Raw genomic sequence first — 20,629 nt, forward strand, 5'->3', positions numbered from 1 at the left:
ATAATTCTGAGAATGACCCAACGGGTGCCCCCAGATTTGTATGGCGGGCCCCACAGCAACCTTAGATATGCTCCACTCGCTCGTGGCTTCGTCAACTCTCCCACGTCTACCCGCACAACACCCACGCCCTCCACTGCTTTATCCGCTCCGAATATGTTTGACCTGAGCTGGTTTGGCGATTCCCAACGTCCCCCCACTGTGAGAGTATTGGTGCAGGAAACGCCAAATCAGACGGTTGTGAAATGTGGATGGCGTTCTGATGTTGTACATGACGTCATCTATCACTTAACGAGTCTAGTTCGGTCGTGGTTCCTGTATTACAAGACACAGCATATTCTTTCGGCTTGTTTCAAGCGTGCTGCGTTAAAGAAAATAAAAGCGAAGCAGGGGTACAGCTAAGCGCTCGCCGTCTGGATCTCAGCTTCCTGGCTCCTCCTCGCTCCCTGTGGCACTCCGATCTCGGAGCTGACTGCTTCCGCCAACTGCCGGTTCCGTCTCCACTCTCCGGACGCGCTTCTCGCGAGGAATGGTGGTGAGTACCGGTTCAGATCCTTCTATCTAGGGCTGTTTTCGCTGGAGCTGGGGATGGATTTCCAGAGCCGGTTTCTGTAGGAGGGCGCCGAATCTTCCTCTGAGTGAAATGGCGCGGATGGAATGGGTGATATGGCTCCGGGGGTTCATCTGGCTCGTCCTCGTGTTCGATCCCTTCTCTAGGGTTCTCTCCAATATGGAAGGTACGGAACGATCTTTCCTTGTGTTCTGGCACCGATGCTGGTGCTCTGAAATACATAGCTTCCTTAGTTGTACCATAGTTTTTGTGGTTCGCTTGATCTGAGTCGAGTGATTGGGATGTGGGCATTATTGTCATAAAATTCCAAGCTTTGTTTTTTTCCCCTCACTTCTTTTTCTCGCCGAGTCTCACGATCGGAACATGCTAGAAGGTTTAGTTGCTCGGCATGGTCTGCTGGATTTGGAAAGGGACGCAAATCGTAGGTCGGATCCAAACATGGCTGCTCTTCTTACCCATGTGGATCATTGACTTTCCTAATTTTGGATTTGGTTGACTTATTTGGCACTCTAATTCTGGCACAACCATTTTGTAAGATTATTCAACCAATTACTAGGATATCGAGACTAAGATTTGTAAGTTAATTTCGATCGAGTTATTTTTGGTCAAATATGGAATGGTTTTGCGAAAGAATTTATCTATTCTTTGCAATTCGGTCAAATTTTCTATTAATTTTATATTGTAACGTCGCCTTCTAGAGAAAGTTGGACATTATGATATCTTTTGTTACTTCCCAAATTGGTGAATTGAGTGTGAAATTTTCCGCTAACGTATGATTTGAGAGTGATCTGTTATCCTAGATGATACAGTCAATTATCAGCGAAGCTAAAGAGATAAAATTGTGGTTGTTTTGAGAGAAAGTTCCATTTTTTTTAGTGATTTTCATCAATTATACGTGTTATTTTGTATTACAAGAATTTTTATGTTAAAGTTACTGTAAGGTTAAAGTTCTTGATGAGGATATTATAAATGCGTCAATCATATAGCATGGTTGGGTGGTTTCAAATGACTGTAGTTAAATCCTTCGTCAAATTCAGTGCCAGTTCTCTTCGTTTCTGGAATTTCTTTTCGACCTGGACCACTTATATATCCTTCATGTGTCTCATGCTTGTATAATGTGCACAGGTGATGCTTTGCACTACTTGAAGGCAAACTTAATTGACCCTAATAATGTGCTACAGAGCTGGGACCCAACCCTGGTTAATCCGTGCACATGGTTTCATGTTACATGCAATAATGACAATAGTGTTATCAGAGTGTAAGTGAACTCATCTCTCTATACTCCAAATGTATTGTTATGGAAATCGATTGATTTACCATCTTTAGTTGTTTGTAGTGATCTTGGAAATGCACAGCTATCTGGTACTTTGGTTCCCCAGCTTGGTCAATTGAAAAATCTGCAATATTTGTAAGTTCCGTGCTATATGTTCTGGATTACATGATTTTTTTTTTGAGACATCAAACTTGATAATTGACAAGTCTCAACTTTGATATACAGTTCTGATGCTTTCACAAATTTTATGACCTGAACTACTGAAATCTTTGTTATACTTGTCTTATCACTGGCCTGTTCAAATAGTTTTCTGTCGCGCATATAGTTTGTGTTTAAATAGAATCTTATTGGTTATTACTGTGTTTCAACTATGAATCATGACTATTGCAGAAATTAGAATTCTACCTTTATATTTTTTTATTCCATGAAAATTTTGAACCTGAATTACCAAATTCTTATGTTATACTTATTTTATCCCCAGCTTGCTCAAATAGTTATCTGTCACACTTTTCCTTTCCTTTCAAATAGAGTTTTATTGGATATTTAAATCTGTGCCAACTATGAATTGTGACTATAATTGCTGAAATTAAACTGTTCCTTTATATGTTGTTGTCATACTATGAACTGTGATTATAATTGCTGAAATTAGAACTGTAATTATATTTTGTTGTCATTAATATTAGATAGAGTCTTATTGGATATTGAAATGTGTTTCAACAATGAATTATGACTCTAATTGCAGAAATTAGAATTGTACCTTTATATATTGTTATCATTAAAATTATTTTTCTTTGAATGGCAGAGAACTTTATAGTAACAACATTAGTGGGATTATTCCTAGTGACCTTGGCAATCTGACAAACTTGGTCAGTTTGGATCTCTACCTGAACAGCTTCGCTGGTGAAATTCCAGATTCATTAGGGAAGCTAACAAAGCTGCGTTTCCTGTATGACTATATTTTTCCTTGACTATGATCATTTAGTTTTTGAATAAGTGCTGTAAGGAATGCTTTGCTATAGTTTATATTATGTTGCATTGCTATATTGGTTTGTCAGGCTACTTTTTGAAAGCTTTATAAAATTTGAGAACTGGTGATCCCTTCTTAACAATGGTTTTCGTGGGCATCATTGCAACACAATATTGCTAATGGAGGATAATCTTGTAGGTCTATCTACTAGAGGCTACTTAATTAACTGGTCAAAAATCTCAACCAAACTAAGTTGGGCATTTGTATTATACAGTTATACTATATGTTATTTAAACATTGATTGAATTTGCCTAGCATTTTCTAGTTTTAAAGGACGAAAACAGCAAGCTATGTGCACCTTGATGTAGTGTGTTGGGTGGTGTAGTACAATTGTGGGATGATCAATCATAGGCTGATAAATCATACCTTATTGGTCAGGATATTGAATGACATAAACAAAAGTTGGTGAAAATAGAACAAAATGCTAAGATGGATGTGTATACCATGGTTTAAAGTGTCGTGTCGAGACGGGCGAAACATCTCGTTCCGCTCGGCAACCGGCACGACCTCGACACCAGACCTACAACAGCTGCGACATGTTGCGCGACCCCGTGGCCGTAGCAGAGGGGTTGCTCGACCCCTCAACAGCAGTGGAGGGGTCGCATAACCCTTCCTCTGTCTCCGTAGAGACATCGCGCGACCCTGCGGCCCTTGCAAAGGGACCACCGCGGTAGCACTAGAGGAGTCACGCAATCCTCATAGCCATGGTCGAGGGGTCGTGCAATCCTGCGACAGCGCCGAAGTTGCGCGAGCTCACGAGTAGTGTCGAATTTCAGATTTTTTTAATTAAATTTAGGTTAATTATTTTAATCAACTTGTAGCTATGATGAAGATAATCTAAAAAGGCTTTATTAAACTCTCATAAAATTATCTAATTAATTTTATATTTTATTTATTTTAATTTAAAAATTATAATAAATTTTTTATTTATTTATTTATCTATTTCATATCTTTTCCTTTTTTTTAAGATTTTTTTTATATTGTTTATTTTTTAAATATTTATGTTAAATATTTTATTTTTTAATTAATATATTTTATATTTAGAAAATACCGAAATTATATCGGCATGGCACGATACGGTACCGAAACTGTATTGTTCCAGTCGAGAACCGAAACCTCGGCATGGGTCGAAATTTTAAACCTTGATGTATACTATTTAAAGAAGATAAAATAAAAGTATTTCTATTAAGAGTAAATTAGGTGTGGCTGTAATAAATTATAAAGTAAAAGAAAATATGATAAGACAATACCAATATGTTCCAAGATGACCAATATATTCTATTGCTTGAAAGTTGAATCATCTAAAGGTGTAAAGGATAAAAGATCAAAGAAAATTTTATTACACAATTTAAAATGATTTAGAAGATATGGGTATTAATAGCATTATAGAAATGTCCGACTTACCCAACTCAACTTGGAAATTGAACTGAAACGGCCCATTGGATCTGGATTCTCTTTTCTGATTTTTTTCAATTATTTTGAATCTGAACATTGTCTTTTGTTTTGGGGTTTTTATTGAAAAGCTTGAAAAACCTAATCAAGATCCTTCAAAAGCACGTTGGCATGGCATTGAACCACGCACCTTAAAAGCCCCAAACCCAAATTGAACTGGATATATATATTTGGAAGCCTGAATTTTTCAGCATGGATTTGGTTTTTCCCAAAACCAACTTAATCTCAGTTCTGTCCTTGCTTACCTCGAATCCAATGATGGGATAAGGTCCATGTACCTAGCTACAAGTTGGGAATCATTGATTCTTGTTTTTCTTTTATCTGCACCTTGAGTACACAGAAAGGACAAATATCTTCTGTGTACTTTAGTACATGAACTTGGATATAAAGTTAGATAATATAGCTAAAAAGTTGAAACATCTTAAACTAAAAAGCAGTGACAAAGTATTGTTACTTCATGATGGTTTGAAATTGTTTATCGAGTGGTATGTTTTGGGACTAGAAGAATGCAGTTCGTAGTAGTATAGATGGGTCTGCAGCCATTCAGATTGACTTTGAAATATATAATATTGGAAGATGGAGCATATCTTGTTTTGATTTCTTATTTTAGTGGTTGGTGTCACCTTGGTGCACGTCAGTACGTTTCTTCTAGAAACTTGCCTTATTTGGCTGATCAAGAATTGATAAAAATTTACTTGATCATTTGTAAATGTGTCTTTATAGTTCTTCCTCTTGTTGGAGTAGAGCCATGCCCATGATTGATGTACTATTCTGTTATTCGAGGGGTGATATTGCCTGTGAGCTCACTGGGGTGCAAGGAGTAGCACTTTGTAGCACTTCCCTGTTAATGGTACAAGGGAATGCTAATATTGGCAAATTGGGGCATACCCTTTCTTAATTTCTTGTTCAGTGGTTAGTTTCACTTTGGTGCACTTCAGCACATTTCAAGTCTAAAAACTAAGTTGCCTCATTTAATCTGCTTAAGAGTTTAGCTGATCATTTATAAATGTGTCTCTATGGTCTTCCTATTGTCGGAATCGAAACTGGTTGATTGATGCATTATGCTGTTATTCAAGGGGTGATCTTACCTGTGAGGTCACCCAGGTGCAAGCAGCAATATGACCCTGCTAAGAGTATAGGAGCTTACTCTGAATCAGAAAGGATTACATCCAAAGCCTTTGAGCAGACTTTTTTCCTACCCAAGTTGATTTCTTATTTTGCAACCCATGGTGACTTTGACCCAAGCAGTTGCTCCACAAATTGACCTGATGCTATACTGATCCAGTCTCAGTTATATACGTGTTTTCAACATGAAGGTCTGAATTTCAATAAATATTAATCTGGTTTTTCTCATGATCCTCGACTGAGTTATATCTAAATGCTTAGACCCTTTGCTTTAGAGGAGGGACAAATCATCTTTGGATGTGAGGTAATGTTTGTGTTGATGGACCACATAATAGGGCTCTTCAGTGTGGTTGTGGACATTGGAATTCTTTTGGACCACATAAAATATGTATTTTGTCGAATTTATTTATTTTTTGTGCTTTATTTTCTTTGTGTATTTTTGTTTCTCATTTATCACAACAATTTGGAGGGTGTTTGACTTCTAGCATTTCTCATTGTGTTGAATTAGCTGAAAGGACAAAGGTTTTATTTCAGACTTTCTGTAGAAGGGAATTGCTGTCAAGAGTTGTGGTTTCTCCCCTATGATTGACATATTTATTTACATTTTTAAGCATCTTCTTAAATATTTGAATTATTCTTATTTTTAAAATTTCTGTGAAGGATAGCCGGCTTAACAATAACAGTTTGTCTGGTCCTATTCCCAAGTCTTTGACTAATATTACTGCTCTCCAAGTTCTGTAAGTTGTGGAATCTGGGCCTATGTAATATGTTAACCTCTGTAAACTATTTTCTATTTTATGATTTTGACTATGTTTTGAACGCTCAGGGATTTATCAAATAACAACTTGTCAGGTGAAGTTCCATCAACTGGATCTTTCTCTCTATTCACTCCAATCAGGTGTTTGTCTTTCTAATGAAAAAGATTGTCGATTCATTAATGGCTATAAGATTTGCTAATTGTTTGTTTTCACTGATGACTTGCTATTCAGTTTTGCCAACAACCTTCTTTTATGTGGTCCTGGTACAACGAAGGCTTGTCCTGGTGCTCCTCCTTTATCTCCACCACCCCCATTTGTTCCTCCTACTCCACCTTCATCTCAAGGTAGAATGTGGTGGTTCTTACGAGAGATCATTTTGAATTTTTATGGTGATTTTGCTTTACATATTCAGGATTTCAGGTGAACTTGATATATATTTTCAGCTGTGATTGTTTCAATGCATTTGTATTGTCTAGCAATTACATTCAAAGTTCCTTCCCCTTCTTCCTTTCTCTTTCTCCATCAATTATGTTGCAGTATTCATCATGATAGGCAAACTCAGCCAATCCCAGTCCTGATCGGCTGAGTTGAATTGCAATCTGCTGAGTCCAATCTGATTTTATCAGATTTCTCAGGCATCTCAACTTAACGATTGGAAAAAGAAAGAAGAAAATAGACCAAAAACATTAAAAACCTAAAATTGATCTGACATCCGCGAAGGTCATACAATTTCAAGTCATTATTTGATGTGTTGGCGATTCAATAAAGCAGCAAAGATGGTAAAATTGAGTGTTGTCGATGTTGTTGGTGGAAGATTGCCTACTCATGTGATTGTGTGTTAGGGATCTGAAACGTGAGGCAAGGGAATAATGATGGTATCTTGGAGGAAAGGTGAAGGAGTGAGATAGTGAGAGATATTAGGGCTTTTAAGCATACTAAATATAAAATGTTTTAATAAATACATATTAATACAATTAACTAACATTTCTATTATTAACTTTGCCTAATTAGTATTATATAATTAAATATTATGATTTAAAAATAGTGCTTGTTTTCTAAATTTTTTATAATTTTAATATTTTGAAATTATTATCAATAATTTAGTATCATAACTTGAAATTAAAATAAAAAATTAATATTTATTTTAACTTCAAAATTGATGATGAACTTAATTAAAAATAATTGATAATAATTAATACATTCTTGTTGATATCTATTTTTATTAAAAAAGGTTATTCATGGACGGAATTACAATAATATTTATTAGCATTTTTTATGTTGATTGACAAATATATCTGTATTAATGATCATTGTTAATACTTAACTATCAATAATAACTTACTATTAAAATGTACTTAGAAAAATCCAGATAATTTTTGTTATATTTAATATGATAAATATCAGTAGTTATTTTCTCTTTAATATGTAAAGAAAATCAGTTAATTATCAATTAATATTCTGAACAATGCAATATGGTATAAAAATATTGGTAATTTATATGAGAAGAAAATACAATAATATTCTGGTTGTTTTTTAATACATGTTGTTATTCCTTCATTAAATAAATTTATTTTCTTCTTTTCATATTTATTTTATTGTTTAATTTTTTTCCTCTTTAATTCTGATGCCAATTCCAATCAATTTGATATGGTTAATACCTAGGGTTTTGGAACATCAATACTTCTGATATTGTCAACCATGTGCTCAAGTTGAATTTATCCTGCTTAGAATAATGTGGATAATATCATCATGTTGCTTTGTTTGATAATTTATCTAACTCATGCTACTTATAGGGTGACATATTTGTTGTTTGAAGGCGAATGCTTTGTTTTCAACCATCTCTTTGCCGATGCTGTATTATGTGAATGGTCAAAATGGAGAGTTTCAATGAATCTTTTGTGTGATTGTTTTTCAATGGTTGAAATGATAAAATGAGAGAAAAGAGCTTGAGATGGCATTTAAATGTTCAAAGGTGACCTTAGATTCTATGATTATAAGAGTCAAATTAATTAGTGTGGATGATGCAAGTAGCATAGGGAGACTAAAGAAAATTTTAGTTAATGATTAATAAAAAATTAATTGATTGAAATTATATACTGATTTGGCCTTGTATAGTCTTCAATGGAGAGATAAGATTCATATGGACAACAAATAATTGATAGTTGGGATAAACTTGCCTTGATGATGATGACTTTCAAATAGTTGCTGCTTGAAGGTCAATATATCATGAATTTCAGCAGATTCATAGTTTGGATGTTAATTTCTCAGCCACCTATTTGCCTATAATGTATGATGGTTTGGGAATTTTCGGATACTTGTTTCTTGAGGAGACATTTTTCACTCTTTTTCTTGCTTTGTTCCATGGATCTTAGCTCTTATATGGATATGATTAAAAACTCTCTTCTGGATTAAAATCTAAAGGTTGTTCAATATCATTGAATAGGAAGTAGTGCCTCTAGTACTGGAGCAATTGCTGGGGGAGTTGCTGCAGGTGCTGCTTTGATTTTTGCAGCCCCTGCAATATTGTTTGCATGGTGGCGGCGTCGTAAACCACAAGAACACTTTTTTGATGTTCCTGGTTAGTATCAAATATATAAATCCATAAATCTATTGTCATCTCCTCCCCTATATGAATGTATTGTTTTTTGTTTCAGCCGAAGAGGACCCAGAAGTTCATTTGGGTCAGCTTAAAAGATTTTCTTTAAGAGAATTGCAAGTTGCAGCTGACAACTTCAGCAACAAGAATATTCTGGGGAGAGGAGGATTTGGCAAAGTATATAAAGGACGACTTGCAGATGGTTCACTTGTAGCAGTAAAGAGGCTAAAAGAAGAACGGACTCCAGGTGGGGAGCTTCAGTTCCAAACAGAAGTTGAGATGATCAGCATGGCTGTGCATCGAAACTTACTCAGGCTGAGAGGATTTTGTATGACGCCAACTGAGAGACTACTTGTTTATCCCTATATGGCCAATGGAAGTGTTGCATCACGTTTAAGAGGTACCTGTTATGCTTTAATATCTCTGTTTTTGCTTATAGAATCTTAATGTTCAGCTGGATCACTCATAAATCCTGAAATTTCATAAGGGAAATTAAATTCTTATAGATTCTAATTTTATGCATTATGTTTATTTCTAGAGCGTCCTCCATCCGAGCCACCTCTTGAATGGGCAACTCGACGAAAGATTGCATTGGGTTCTGCAAGAGGGCTTTCCTACTTGCATGATCATTGTGATCCTAAAATTATTCATCGTGATGTTAAAGCTGCAAATATTTTGTTAGATGAGGACTTTGAAGCTGTTGTTGGAGACTTTGGCTTGGCAAAGCTAATGGACTACAAGGATACTCATGTGACCACTGCTGTCCGTGGAACTATAGGACATATAGCCCCTGAATACCTTTCGACTGGAAAATCCTCAGAGAAGACTGATGTTTTTGGCTATGGAATCATGCTTTTGGAATTAATTACAGGGCAAAGAGCATTTGACCTTGCCCGACTTGCAAATGATGATGATGTTATGTTGCTTGACTGGGTAAGCATCGTCTATCATTTCCTTTTGATCACATTAAACTTCAGAATGCTAGAATGAACCAGGTTTTGTGTTTGGTTCTTTGTTGCTTGGAATCCAGAACCATCTTGTAATTATCTGTGCGTGGGTTAAAGCAATTGAGATCCTCTTTGAGGTTTGGGTCTGTGTGTTCCAGGAGGGCTAGCCACATTAAACCCAAGCCTTGATGAACCTTGATGACGCAGAGAAAGTTTCCTTCCAGCTTCCTGATACCCTAGGGATTAAGTGCATGTAATTTTATTGTCGTTCCTATTCAAGTGACTAAACCCACACCCTGTTTTTCCTTTCAGGTAAAAGGATTGCTGAAAGAGAAAAAGCTGGAAATGCTGGTTGATCCTGATTTGCAGAAGGACTACGTCGAAGCTGAAGTGGAGTCTCTCATACAGGTAGCGTTGTTATGCACTCAGGGTTCCCCAATGGAACGCCCAAAAATGTCGGAAGTAGTGAGGATGCTTGAAGGTGATGGTCTTGCCGAGAGATGGGAGGAATGGCAAAAAGTCGAAGTGGTAAGACTGGAGGAGATCCCCCGACATCTCAACAGTGAGTGGATATTGGACTCCACCGATAACCTTCGTCCGGTTGAATTATCTGGCCCAAGGTAACCATGAGACGAAAATGCTGAACTCCTCGATCTTCTTTCTATGCATTTACATGTATTGCACATCATCGCGATAGATCCAGAAAGTGGGGAAATTGTGTATATTTCTATATAAGGGGTAATTGTATCATCCCCTATCGTTTAGTGTGGATTTCTTTTGGTAAAACTCTTTTAAATTTCCACTCTTGCAAGCAATATTGGAGCCTCTGCAAGAAGGAATATCGGGACTTTCACTAACTCAGGCTTCTGTAATTGATAGAATCAGATCTGCTTGACTTTACATAGATTTAAGTGCTGTTCTGCATCTTTGTATTGGATTCTAGAATATACGGTGAACCTATTGGATTTTGCAAGGGAATTGATAACTTTTAAAGAAAAGAAATTGATCGAATTTTAAAAGTATGTGAAAAGCAACAAGTAACAGTATAAGTGATTTATGAAGGTTGTCGAATTCAATAATGATTGTATTGTATATATATCTGATAATTTGTCAGTGGATTTATCGTGAATTTATAAATCATTATTTTGCCACTTAAAGTCCAAACATTTTAAAGTGATCCTTGTGTTATTGGATTTGCTTTTGGATTTTGCATATTATATGGGTAGATTTGGTAGGATGGTAAAAGTGCTAGAGGAAAGGGTAAATAGTGTTTGTGGTTATTTTATATTTTTTTAATAAAAATACTTAGAAAAATAAAAGTAATGAAAATAAAAAAAAAAAGTTAACACTTTCAGTTTTATTTGGTTTAGTTTATGATGATTTCCACTCCGAGGTGTAGAGCAATTCACTGACAATCCAGTGATTACAAAGAACTAATAAAAAACGATTACAAGTTTTTATAATATAAATTATATCAACAATATAAAAATCTGATGTACAGTCTAGTTGTTGGACCAGTGTTGTAGTCAGAAGTTAGTAGCGCGGTAAACGGTAAGCGTTTGAGCGTAGAAGTTGTAGCTTAAAGTGTTGTTCTTAACTGATGGTCGAGTCCTTTTTTTATAGCCAAGTTGAACATGATTTGATCCACTGATCTCAGGATCACTGTTCGTGGATCGACTTTTATCGGTCGACCGATCTTCCTTGATCAGTCGACTGATTCTTCTAAATCAGCCCAACTTCCTATCTAGATGTTGTCGCTTTGGATAAAGTCTTCGTTCGGTGGACTAATTCCACAGTTCGATTGATCGTTCTTCTGATCCTCCCCGACTTATTTGGTCCGATCATCCCATTATTATCCACCATTCGGTCAACCGAATCTCCATGTTCGGTCAACCGATCCCTTGGTCGAATCTTCACCATGAGCTAAAATTCTGATATGATCTCTAGGGCTCGGCCGACTGATCCAAACTTTTAATCGACTGAACAAGGCAAAATCCCAACCTGTAAAATGTTCGTCTTTCTACAACACAAACTTAGAATAATAAGCAAAACATAGTATTTTGATAGTCTCGGAACTATCCATTTCTGACTTTCAGATTTCCTAGAAACCCTAGGTTGAAACTACGCCTACTATTCCTTCAACAAAGAGCACGTCCTCACCTACTCCTCTCAGAAGAGTTTATCTGATATCAAACTGACCCTCCAGACCGTTTGAACTTTTGCTCAGCATCCGAGACTTCAGGACTTTCTGCTGGACGTCCAATCTCTGATTCTTCCAGTCTTTCGCCTGGTGTCCGCGACCTCCAGGATTTTCACCTACTGTCCTCGACTAGTAGGATTTTCCGCCTGATGTCTTTGACTTGTTAAAATTTTTATCCAGTCCCTTGGACCAGGACTTCTTTACCTAGCTGCAACTAGGGATTTCTACATGCTTAGTATTCACTAGGACTTTGACCTTGCCCAAGCCCACTTAGAACTTTCCTGCACACTTAGTCAACATTATCAATATAATAATAAGACTTAACTTTGAACCATTTGCCAATATCAAAACTCAGGTTCGATCATCTAGTACTCCTTGCACCAATAATCTTTCCTTTTTTTTATTATAGTAATATGGTTCAAAGTTAAGCATAGATTGTATTTCAATAAGTTTAACAGCAAATAAAAAATTTCATAAGAATTTTCAAAGTATAGAAAAATATTTTTTCAAAGTGAGAATTTCTCAAGATTTTTAAAGTATGAACATCTTTTGTCATACTTCCCTTGAAAAACTACTTAGTTTTTGAAATTTTAAAAAGCTCCCATTTCATAGCACTTACTTTGAAAAACTTTGAAAGAAAACATATAAAATTTATTTTTTTAAAAAATAATTAGTTTTGAAAATACATAGTTTTTGAAAAAAAATATTTCAAAAAAAAATTCTTAGCTTTGAAAATATTTATTTTTTTAAAAAAAAACTTTAATGTTTCAGCTCCCTTCTATTAATGCCTTATATTGAAAAACTCTTAAGTAATTTATTTATTGAAGAGAAAAAAAATATTTTGTTTAAGGGAAAAATTTTCAAAATTAAAGATTAGGTAAAAGTTTATGTACAAGTATAGCCCTAAAGTCAAAGTATAAATGTAATTTGAAAAAATTAATTAGGTTTTGAAAACTTAATTAAAGTTTTAAAAATTAAGTTAAGTTTTAAAAATTAATTAAGTTATGAAAATTTAATTAAAGTTTTAAAAATTTATTTAAGTTTTAAAAACTAATTTAAATTTTAAAAATTAAATTAAAGTTTAAGTTTTAAAAATTAATTTCAAGCTCTGAAAGTCTAATTAAAATTTTAAAATTTTACTTAAGTTTTTGAAAATTAATTTAAGGTTTAAAAATTAATTTAAAATTTTACTTAAAGTTTTGAAAATTAATTTTAAATTTTGAATTAGATCAATTAATTAATTTTCAATGCTTGCAACTCAAGATGTTTCATGAGCATGTCACACATATGAAGGGACTTGTATTGGGTGAAGTACTTATTTAATGGGAATTTGTATTTATGTTTGTCATTTGTTGTTCTATGTAATGAACACTTTATTACGTATATATGTTTAGTTTTTACATACAATTTCTTATTTGTTGCAACAATAATGAATTTAATTACTACTCTAAAATAAAGATATCACTAATGCAATTTAGCATTTGGTATGGTAAATATGATATGGACTATATATAGAGTTACAAAAGATAGGTCATGGTTTACAACTTAAGGTATTTGTAAACATGACATGGACCCTTTGAGTCATTATGTGGATCAGTTGAGAATGTGCACGTGTATTTTACTTTTCATGCAATTTTCATATTATAGATACACATCCAATCTATGTCATTAATGAAGTTCGTATTGTGATTACTATGAGACTTGTTATAGTTATAATAGTTATAACTTTTTTAGTCATTACTAATGGAACTAATGGGCTATATTGTTTACCGGAGTATTTTTCCCCCATAAAAATTGATATTGTTATATGTAACTAAAGAATATATTGTATGTTTTGTTATCTTCATGTGTAGTTCAAATGGAAGATTGTTGAATATTTTATAAGTATATCTGATAATCCATTAATGGGTTTACCGTGAATTTATAATCCACTATTTTACCACTTAAGTCCAAACTCATTAAAGTGATCTAATTGATGTATTATTGAGTTTACTTTTGGATGTGGATATTAAATGTGTAGACTCGTTTATTTTAAATTCGCTATCCATTATCGTTAATGGATTAATAACAATTAGTGAATATCATGCTATATATAGGGTGTGATACCCACAGAGTTATCGATGAATTTAACTTTTTCCATTCGGTGAGGATACGACATTGAAATCCTATCTTCTATGAAAAAATTTCAAAATTTAGGAATAGTGCAAAGACGATGATTTTATACATCTCGCTATAATTTACTTTGATTTTTCTCATGTTTACATCCGTATAAATAGATGGTTTCTATCATGGTAAACTATTAAAAGACTATTATTAAGATATGACACCTCATTTAAGAATCTCTCTCATCATCCATAGTATTCAATCTTAATTGCTACTCCATTTATTATGCAAACGGAAGAAAGGAAAATATATATGCTTTTGAAAGTCGGCGTTGATTTTTTGAAAATTGACTGTTAGACCAATGTTTGTTTTCATAGATTTTTTATTTATCCTAGCCATTGAGGATGGTTCTTGGCTCTCTAAACTTTTTGTGGTGAAATTAAGGTCCAACTATATAAGATTTTATCTCTACTATAATGTTACACACAGCTTACACATATGTGAATAGCAGAACATCTTTCAAGGTTTTGATGTACATGTTTTCTCATTATTTTTTCTAGCTAGATGCTAAAAACGAATTCTTTTCAACAAATAGCAGTACATCAATATATCTCTTCTCCAAATTATTTCACTTCTAGCTACCTCCGACAACATTAATATCACACTACAAAAAATCAGTCATATAGGGACGAACATTTACGACAATAATTTTCGTCCCAAATTTACAACGAATTTTATGACAAAAATAAATTTTATTACTAATTAGCAACTAATTTAACAACGAAATATTTTGTCACAAATCAGCAACAAAAAAAATTATGTCGCTAAATTTTGTTCCAATTTGGTGACAAATAAATATTTGTTGCAAAATCGGTGACAAAAAAAATTATTCGTCACAACTTTTGGGATAAAAAACTATTCGTTGCAGATTTAGCAACGAAAACAATATTCATTGCAGATTTCGCGACGAAACTCAAATTCGTTGCAGATTTTGAAACAAATTCGGAATTCGTTGCAAATATTGTTTAAATAAATTTTTATTTGGAATTTGCAGTGAATTTCTGGATTTGTTGCAAACATTTGCAACGAATATCTAAATTCGTTGCAAATTTGCAATGAATTCTGAAATTCGTTGTAAATTTACAAACCTTGGTAATGAAGAAAAAAACTTCGAGATCGATTAATGGACCTAGGGAACTCCGAATGAGATGAAACAAACTCCTATTTGTTCGTCTTATTCTCATAATCATGTAAATATCCTCAAATAATTTTTTTGACTGAATATATATATTTTTCATAGCTAAGTCAAATAGATGTATTTTAAATGAAGTTGAACGTAATAGAGTTAAAAAGGAAATTGAATTAGTTGAACTTGTTAGATTTACAAATTAATGCTAAAGAGCACGGAACAAAATTAGTTTCTATGTGTCTGTATAGTTTTTCTGATTATATACATGTCTTCATAAATCAATTTGACCCAATAGATTTGAATTTGTGAATTGTTAAACCTGAAATATATTTTTCGGACAAATAGGTGATCAAAAATCATTGAAAAAAATATATTAACTAAAAAAATATTTGAGGATATTTATATAATCGGAACAAATTTATGAACACATAGAAACCGATTTCATCCAATTCCAACCTCTCTAGGTCTATCAACCGGCTTCGGACATATAGAATTAAAATTTACAACGAATTTAGTATTCATTGCAAATCTCCAACGAATCCAAAAATTCGTTGGAGATTTGCAATGAATTTCTAGATTCGTTGCAAACATTTGCAACGAATTTCTAGATTCACTGTAAACATTTACAATGAATATATGGATTAATTCGTTAAAATCTACAACGAATTCTAAAATTTGTTGCAAACCTTGGTAATGAAAAAAAACATTGAGGTAGGTTAATGGTTCCGAGATGAAATAAGTTCCCATGTGTCCGTCTCATTCTCATAACTATGTAAATATCCTCAAATACTTTTTTTGACTTAATATATATATTTTTAATAGCTAAGTCAAATAGATGTATTTTAAATGAAGTTTAACGTATTAGAGTTAGAAAGGAAATTGAATTAGTTGAAATTGTTTGAGTTACAAATTTATGCTAGAGAGCTTAGAACGGAACAAAATTAGTTTTTACGTGTCTGTATAGTTCTCCTGATTATATGCATGTCTTCAAAAATCAATTTGACCTAATAGATTTGGATTTGTGAATTTTTAAACCCGAAATATATTTTTCAGACACATAAGTGATAAAAAAATCACTGAAAAAATATATTAACTAAAAAAACTATTTGAGAACATTTATATAATAAGGATAAATTTACGAACACATTAAAACTAATTTCATCCCATTCCAACCTCTCTAGGTCTATCAACCGACTTCGGATATATAGAATTAAAATTTGCAACGAATTTCTGGATTCTTTGCAAACATTTGCAACAAATATCTGGATTCGTTGCAAACATTTGCAATGAATATTTGGATTCATTGCAAATCTGCAATGAATTCTGAAATTCGTTGCAAACCTTGGTAATGAAAAAAAAAACTTTGAGGTCGGTTAATGGATTTAGAGAGCTCGGAATGAGATGAAACAAATTCCTATCTATTCATCTCATTTCATAATTATATAAATATCCTCAAATAATTTTTTTTACTGAATATAAATTTTTCCCATAGCTAAGTCAAATAGATGTATTTTAAATGAAGTTGAACTTGTTAGAGTTACAAATTAGTTGAACTTGTTAAAGTTACAAATTATTGTTAGAGAGCTCACAACGGAACAAAATTAATTTTTATGTGTCCGTATAGTTCTCCTAATTATATGCATGTCTTCAGAAATCAATTTAATCCAATAGATTTGGATTTGTGAATTTTTAAACCCGAAATATATTTTTCGGACACATAGGTGATCAAAAAATCACTCAAAAAATATATTAACTAAAAAAAATATTGGAGGATATTTATATAATTAGGACAAATATACAAACACATAGAAACTAATTTCATCCAATTCCAACCTCTCTAGGTCTATCAACCAACTTCGAACATATAGAATTAAAATTTACAACGAATTTAGAATTCATTACAAATATACAACGAATTTAGAATTCGTTGTAAATCTGCAATGAATTTATGGATTCGTTGCATATTTGCAACGAATTTCTAGATTCATTGCAAACATTTGCAACAAATATCTGTATTCGTTGCAAATCTACAACGAATTCTGAAATTTGTTGCTAACCTTGGTATTAAAAAAAAAACTTTGAGGCCGCTTAATAGACCTAGGGAGCTCGGAATGAGATGAAATAAGTTCCTATGTGTTCGTCTCATTCTCATAATTATGTAAATGCCCTCAAATAATTTTTTTGACTGAATATATATATTTTTCATAGCTAAGTCAAATAGATGTATTTTAAATGAAGTTGAACATAATAGAGTTAGAAAGGAAATTGAATTAGTTGAACTTGTTAGAGTTACAAATTATTGTCAGCGAGCTGAGACGCGAACAAAATTAGTTTCTATATATCCGTATAGTTCTCCTTATTATATGCATATCTTCATAAATCAATTTAATCTAATAGATTTGGATTTGTGAATTTTTAAACCCGAAATATATTTTTCGGACATAGGTGATCAAAAAATCATTGAAAAAAATATATTAACTAAAAAAATATTTGAGAATATTTATATAATCAAGACAAATTTATGAACACATAAAAACTAATTTCATCCAATTCCGACATCTCTGGGCCTATCAACCGACTTCGGACTTATAGAATTAAAATTTGCAACGAATTTAGAATTTGTTGCAAATCTGCAATGAATTTCTGGATTTGTTGCAGATTTGCAACAAATTTCTGGATTAATTGCAAATATTTGAAATGAATATCTAGATTCATTGTAAATCTGCAACAAATTCTGAAATTAGTTGCAAACCTTGGTAATGAAAAAAAAATTTTGAGACCAGTTATCGTTCTCATAATTATGTAAATGTCCTCAAATAATTTTTTAACCAAATATATATATTTTTAATGGCTAAGTTAATAGATGTATTTTAAATAAAGTGAAAGTAATAGAGTTAGAAAGGAAATTAAATTAATTGAACTTGTTAGAGTTACAAATTATTGTCATAGAGCTCAGAATGGAACATCCAGTTAGAAATTATTGTTAGAGTTACATTCATGCAAATTAAATTAGTAATTTTTTAACTCTACATCTAGTTTTTTAATTTATTTCAAATTGTTACATTATTTCTAACGGTATTATTTTTAGTCCATGGAATTGAGAAAAGAGACAGATTTTATAGATACTTTCGTTCAAACATTTCTAAAAAAAGATAAAATTTGGAGCGGAGACGAGCTAGAACCATTAAGGTTTGAGTTAGTCTTTAATCTTAATTTATAATTTAGATTTTTTTAATTTTGTACCTCCTATAATTAAAATTTAAATTTTTTATAGGAGAGATATGATCAACTATCGCTATCACAAAGAAGTTCAGGTGATGGCGATAACAATGCCCTATCTGAATCGGGTGTTACTAATAATTTGGAGTTATGGCTAGAGGCGTCTTGAGGAGTCAAAGGGGGAAGGATATTAGGTATGGGTTCTAACTTGATTAGTTGTATTGTAACTTGGTTAGTTGTTAGTTGTATGCTGTATTGAAACTTGGTTGATGAAACATATTGTTTGTTAGTTGTATTTGGAGATATGGAACATGTTTGAATATATTTGTGATGATGAATGCTTTCGTTTATGTTATTATATTTGTACTCATTTTTATTATATTTATGTGATAATACAGTTTGTTGCATTTTATGAATATATGGTAAATACCGAAAAAGAAAAATTATTAGTAATTTTTATTACTTTGCGATGAGTTTTGTAATAAAAAATGATTTGTTATAAATTTATCGTAAAACATTATTTTTATCGAAATTTTGCAACAAAAATTAATATTTGTCGAAATCTGCAACGAATTTAGATTCGTTGCGGATTTGCAATAAAAAATCTGAATTCGTTGCAGATCTACAACGAATTCGCAACGAATTCTGAATTCGTTGTAAATCTGTAACGAATATGAATTCGTTGTAAATCTGTAACGAATCTGTATTTGTTGTGAATATGTAACAAAATCAGATTTTTTTTTTAAAGATTTACAACAAAATTCTGAATTCATCACAATTTGCAACGAATATCAAAATTCGTTGCAACGAATTCTAAATTCGTCGCAATTTGCAATGAATTTTGTTATTCGTTGCAAATTGAGACAATTTTTTATATTCATTACAAAAAATAGATTTTCGGTTGAAGAAAAGTTTTGCTACCAAATTTTTTTTCATCGCAAAATCAACAACAAATTTCATTATAAAATTTGTAATGAATTTTCAATTTTTGTCGCAAAATTTAGGGACGACTGATTTACGATGAAAACTTTTCGTCGTAAATTTCATTGCGAATGCATTTTACAATAATTTTTTTTTTTGAAATTCGTTTCTAAATGATTGATTTTTTATAGTGTCATTTTGCTTGCAGCATCTTAATTGCAGTCCACCCCATGATTTAACCGCATGGAAGCCAAAGTGCCAGCAGTATCGGACATATAATGCTGTGTATGATGGTCGATGGATGATATAGTATTATAAGTTTTTCAATCTCCTAAGATATAATGTGTCCTAGATAAGATTTGAACTCTCGATCTCATCCTTTAATATTGCATCATAGATCAGGGGTATGGACTAATTACTTTTTTTTTAATAATTTAAATATTTAATTACTAAACCAATTAAATTATGAAGATGACCGATCAGACCTCACATAAAACTTCCATAAATCATAGAAACACAGCATCAAGTTCTTGACAGCTGACCTCAGCGATCTCCATCGTCCCTGCCTATAAGATCGTGCAATACCGAATCAGTAGTGAAAGTAAATTCGTGAAGTTTGTTTGTCCGTGCATATTCAAAAAAAAAATCACTAAATATAGTATCAAATATGTCCCAACAGGAGATCCAACGGCTACACTTTAAAAATCCCAGTTACGTCTCCATGGCCGGTACCCCTACTGAGTTCTGATGCATTCCCAGTCAGTCACTGAATAAGAGTAATGTGAGAAACTGAAGATCGATCAAACAATGCAGAATTGCAAAGATTATATTATAGTTATACAGCCAGCTGTCACCGTTGCCAGGATGCGTGAATTATAGTACGAACGATTTGTCGCATTCACTGTTTGTGTTGATTTAGTATGTATTATTGTCGCATTAACTATTGCTCCCGACCCACGATACTAGTGTCGCATTCACAATAATAATTATTATTGGTACATGGACCTGCCCATTTTTTAAAATAAAATAATAAACATATTTTATTTTTTATATAAAATTATGACAATTATAGAAATTTTTTTTGAAAAATAATATACAATTAGGCTTAATATATACATAGGTCATATGGGGCACAACTTGGGACTAGACCATGCATAACTTGATTTTCGAAACAAATCTAATCCAACATGACATGACCTAGATCTTATTAAAACACTCATATAGGGATATTTAGAAGAAATATTTCTTTAA

At 32.7% G+C, this 20,629-nt stretch overlaps 1 protein-coding gene across 2 annotated transcripts; it reads left to right on the forward strand.

Moving 5' to 3' along the window:
• The first annotated feature begins 376 nt into the window (after window positions 1-376).
• LOC121987952 (LRR receptor kinase BAK1-like) lies at window positions 377-10,650 on the forward strand. Of its 2 annotated transcripts, none has more exons than XM_042541656.1 (12): window positions 377-532; window positions 613-734; window positions 1,694-1,826; window positions 1,905-1,976; window positions 2,644-2,787; window positions 6,111-6,182; window positions 6,272-6,343; window positions 6,435-6,547; window positions 8,647-8,781; window positions 8,858-9,199; window positions 9,338-9,732; window positions 10,059-10,650. In XM_042541656.1, the coding sequence occupies exons 2-12, from the start codon at window positions 641-643 to the stop codon at window positions 10,368-10,370; spliced, it is 1,884 nt and encodes a 627-aa protein (XP_042397590.1). In that variant the 5' UTR covers window positions 377-532; window positions 613-640; the 3' UTR covers window positions 10,371-10,650. The 2 variants fall into 2 exon arrangements, with proteins under 2 accessions (XP_042397590.1, XP_042397597.1); XM_042541663.1 differs by adding an exon at window positions 9,830-9,954 and having other exon boundaries at window positions 384-734; window positions 10,059-10,254.
• The last annotated feature ends 9,979 nt before the right edge of the window (window positions 10,651-20,629 follow it).

The sequence above is a fragment of the Zingiber officinale genome, chromosome 1B, assembly GCF_018446385.1.
Source record: "Zingiber officinale cultivar Zhangliang chromosome 1B, Zo_v1.1, whole genome shotgun sequence".
Classification (NCBI taxonomy): domain Eukaryota; kingdom Viridiplantae; phylum Streptophyta; class Magnoliopsida; order Zingiberales; family Zingiberaceae; genus Zingiber; species Zingiber officinale.

Coding starts and splice junctions, on each gene's coding strand:
- LOC121987952 (XM_042541656.1), top strand. CDS start 641: ATGGCGCGGATGGAATGGGTGATATGGCTCCGGGGGTTCATCTGGCTC. Junction 735..1,693: donor GGTTCTCTCCAATATGGAAG/GTACGGAACGAT, acceptor TAATGTGCACAG/GTGATGCTTTGCACTACTTG. Junction 6,344..6,434: donor TCTCTATTCACTCCAATCAG/GTGTTTGTCTTT, acceptor CTTGCTATTCAG/TTTTGCCAACAACCTTCTTT.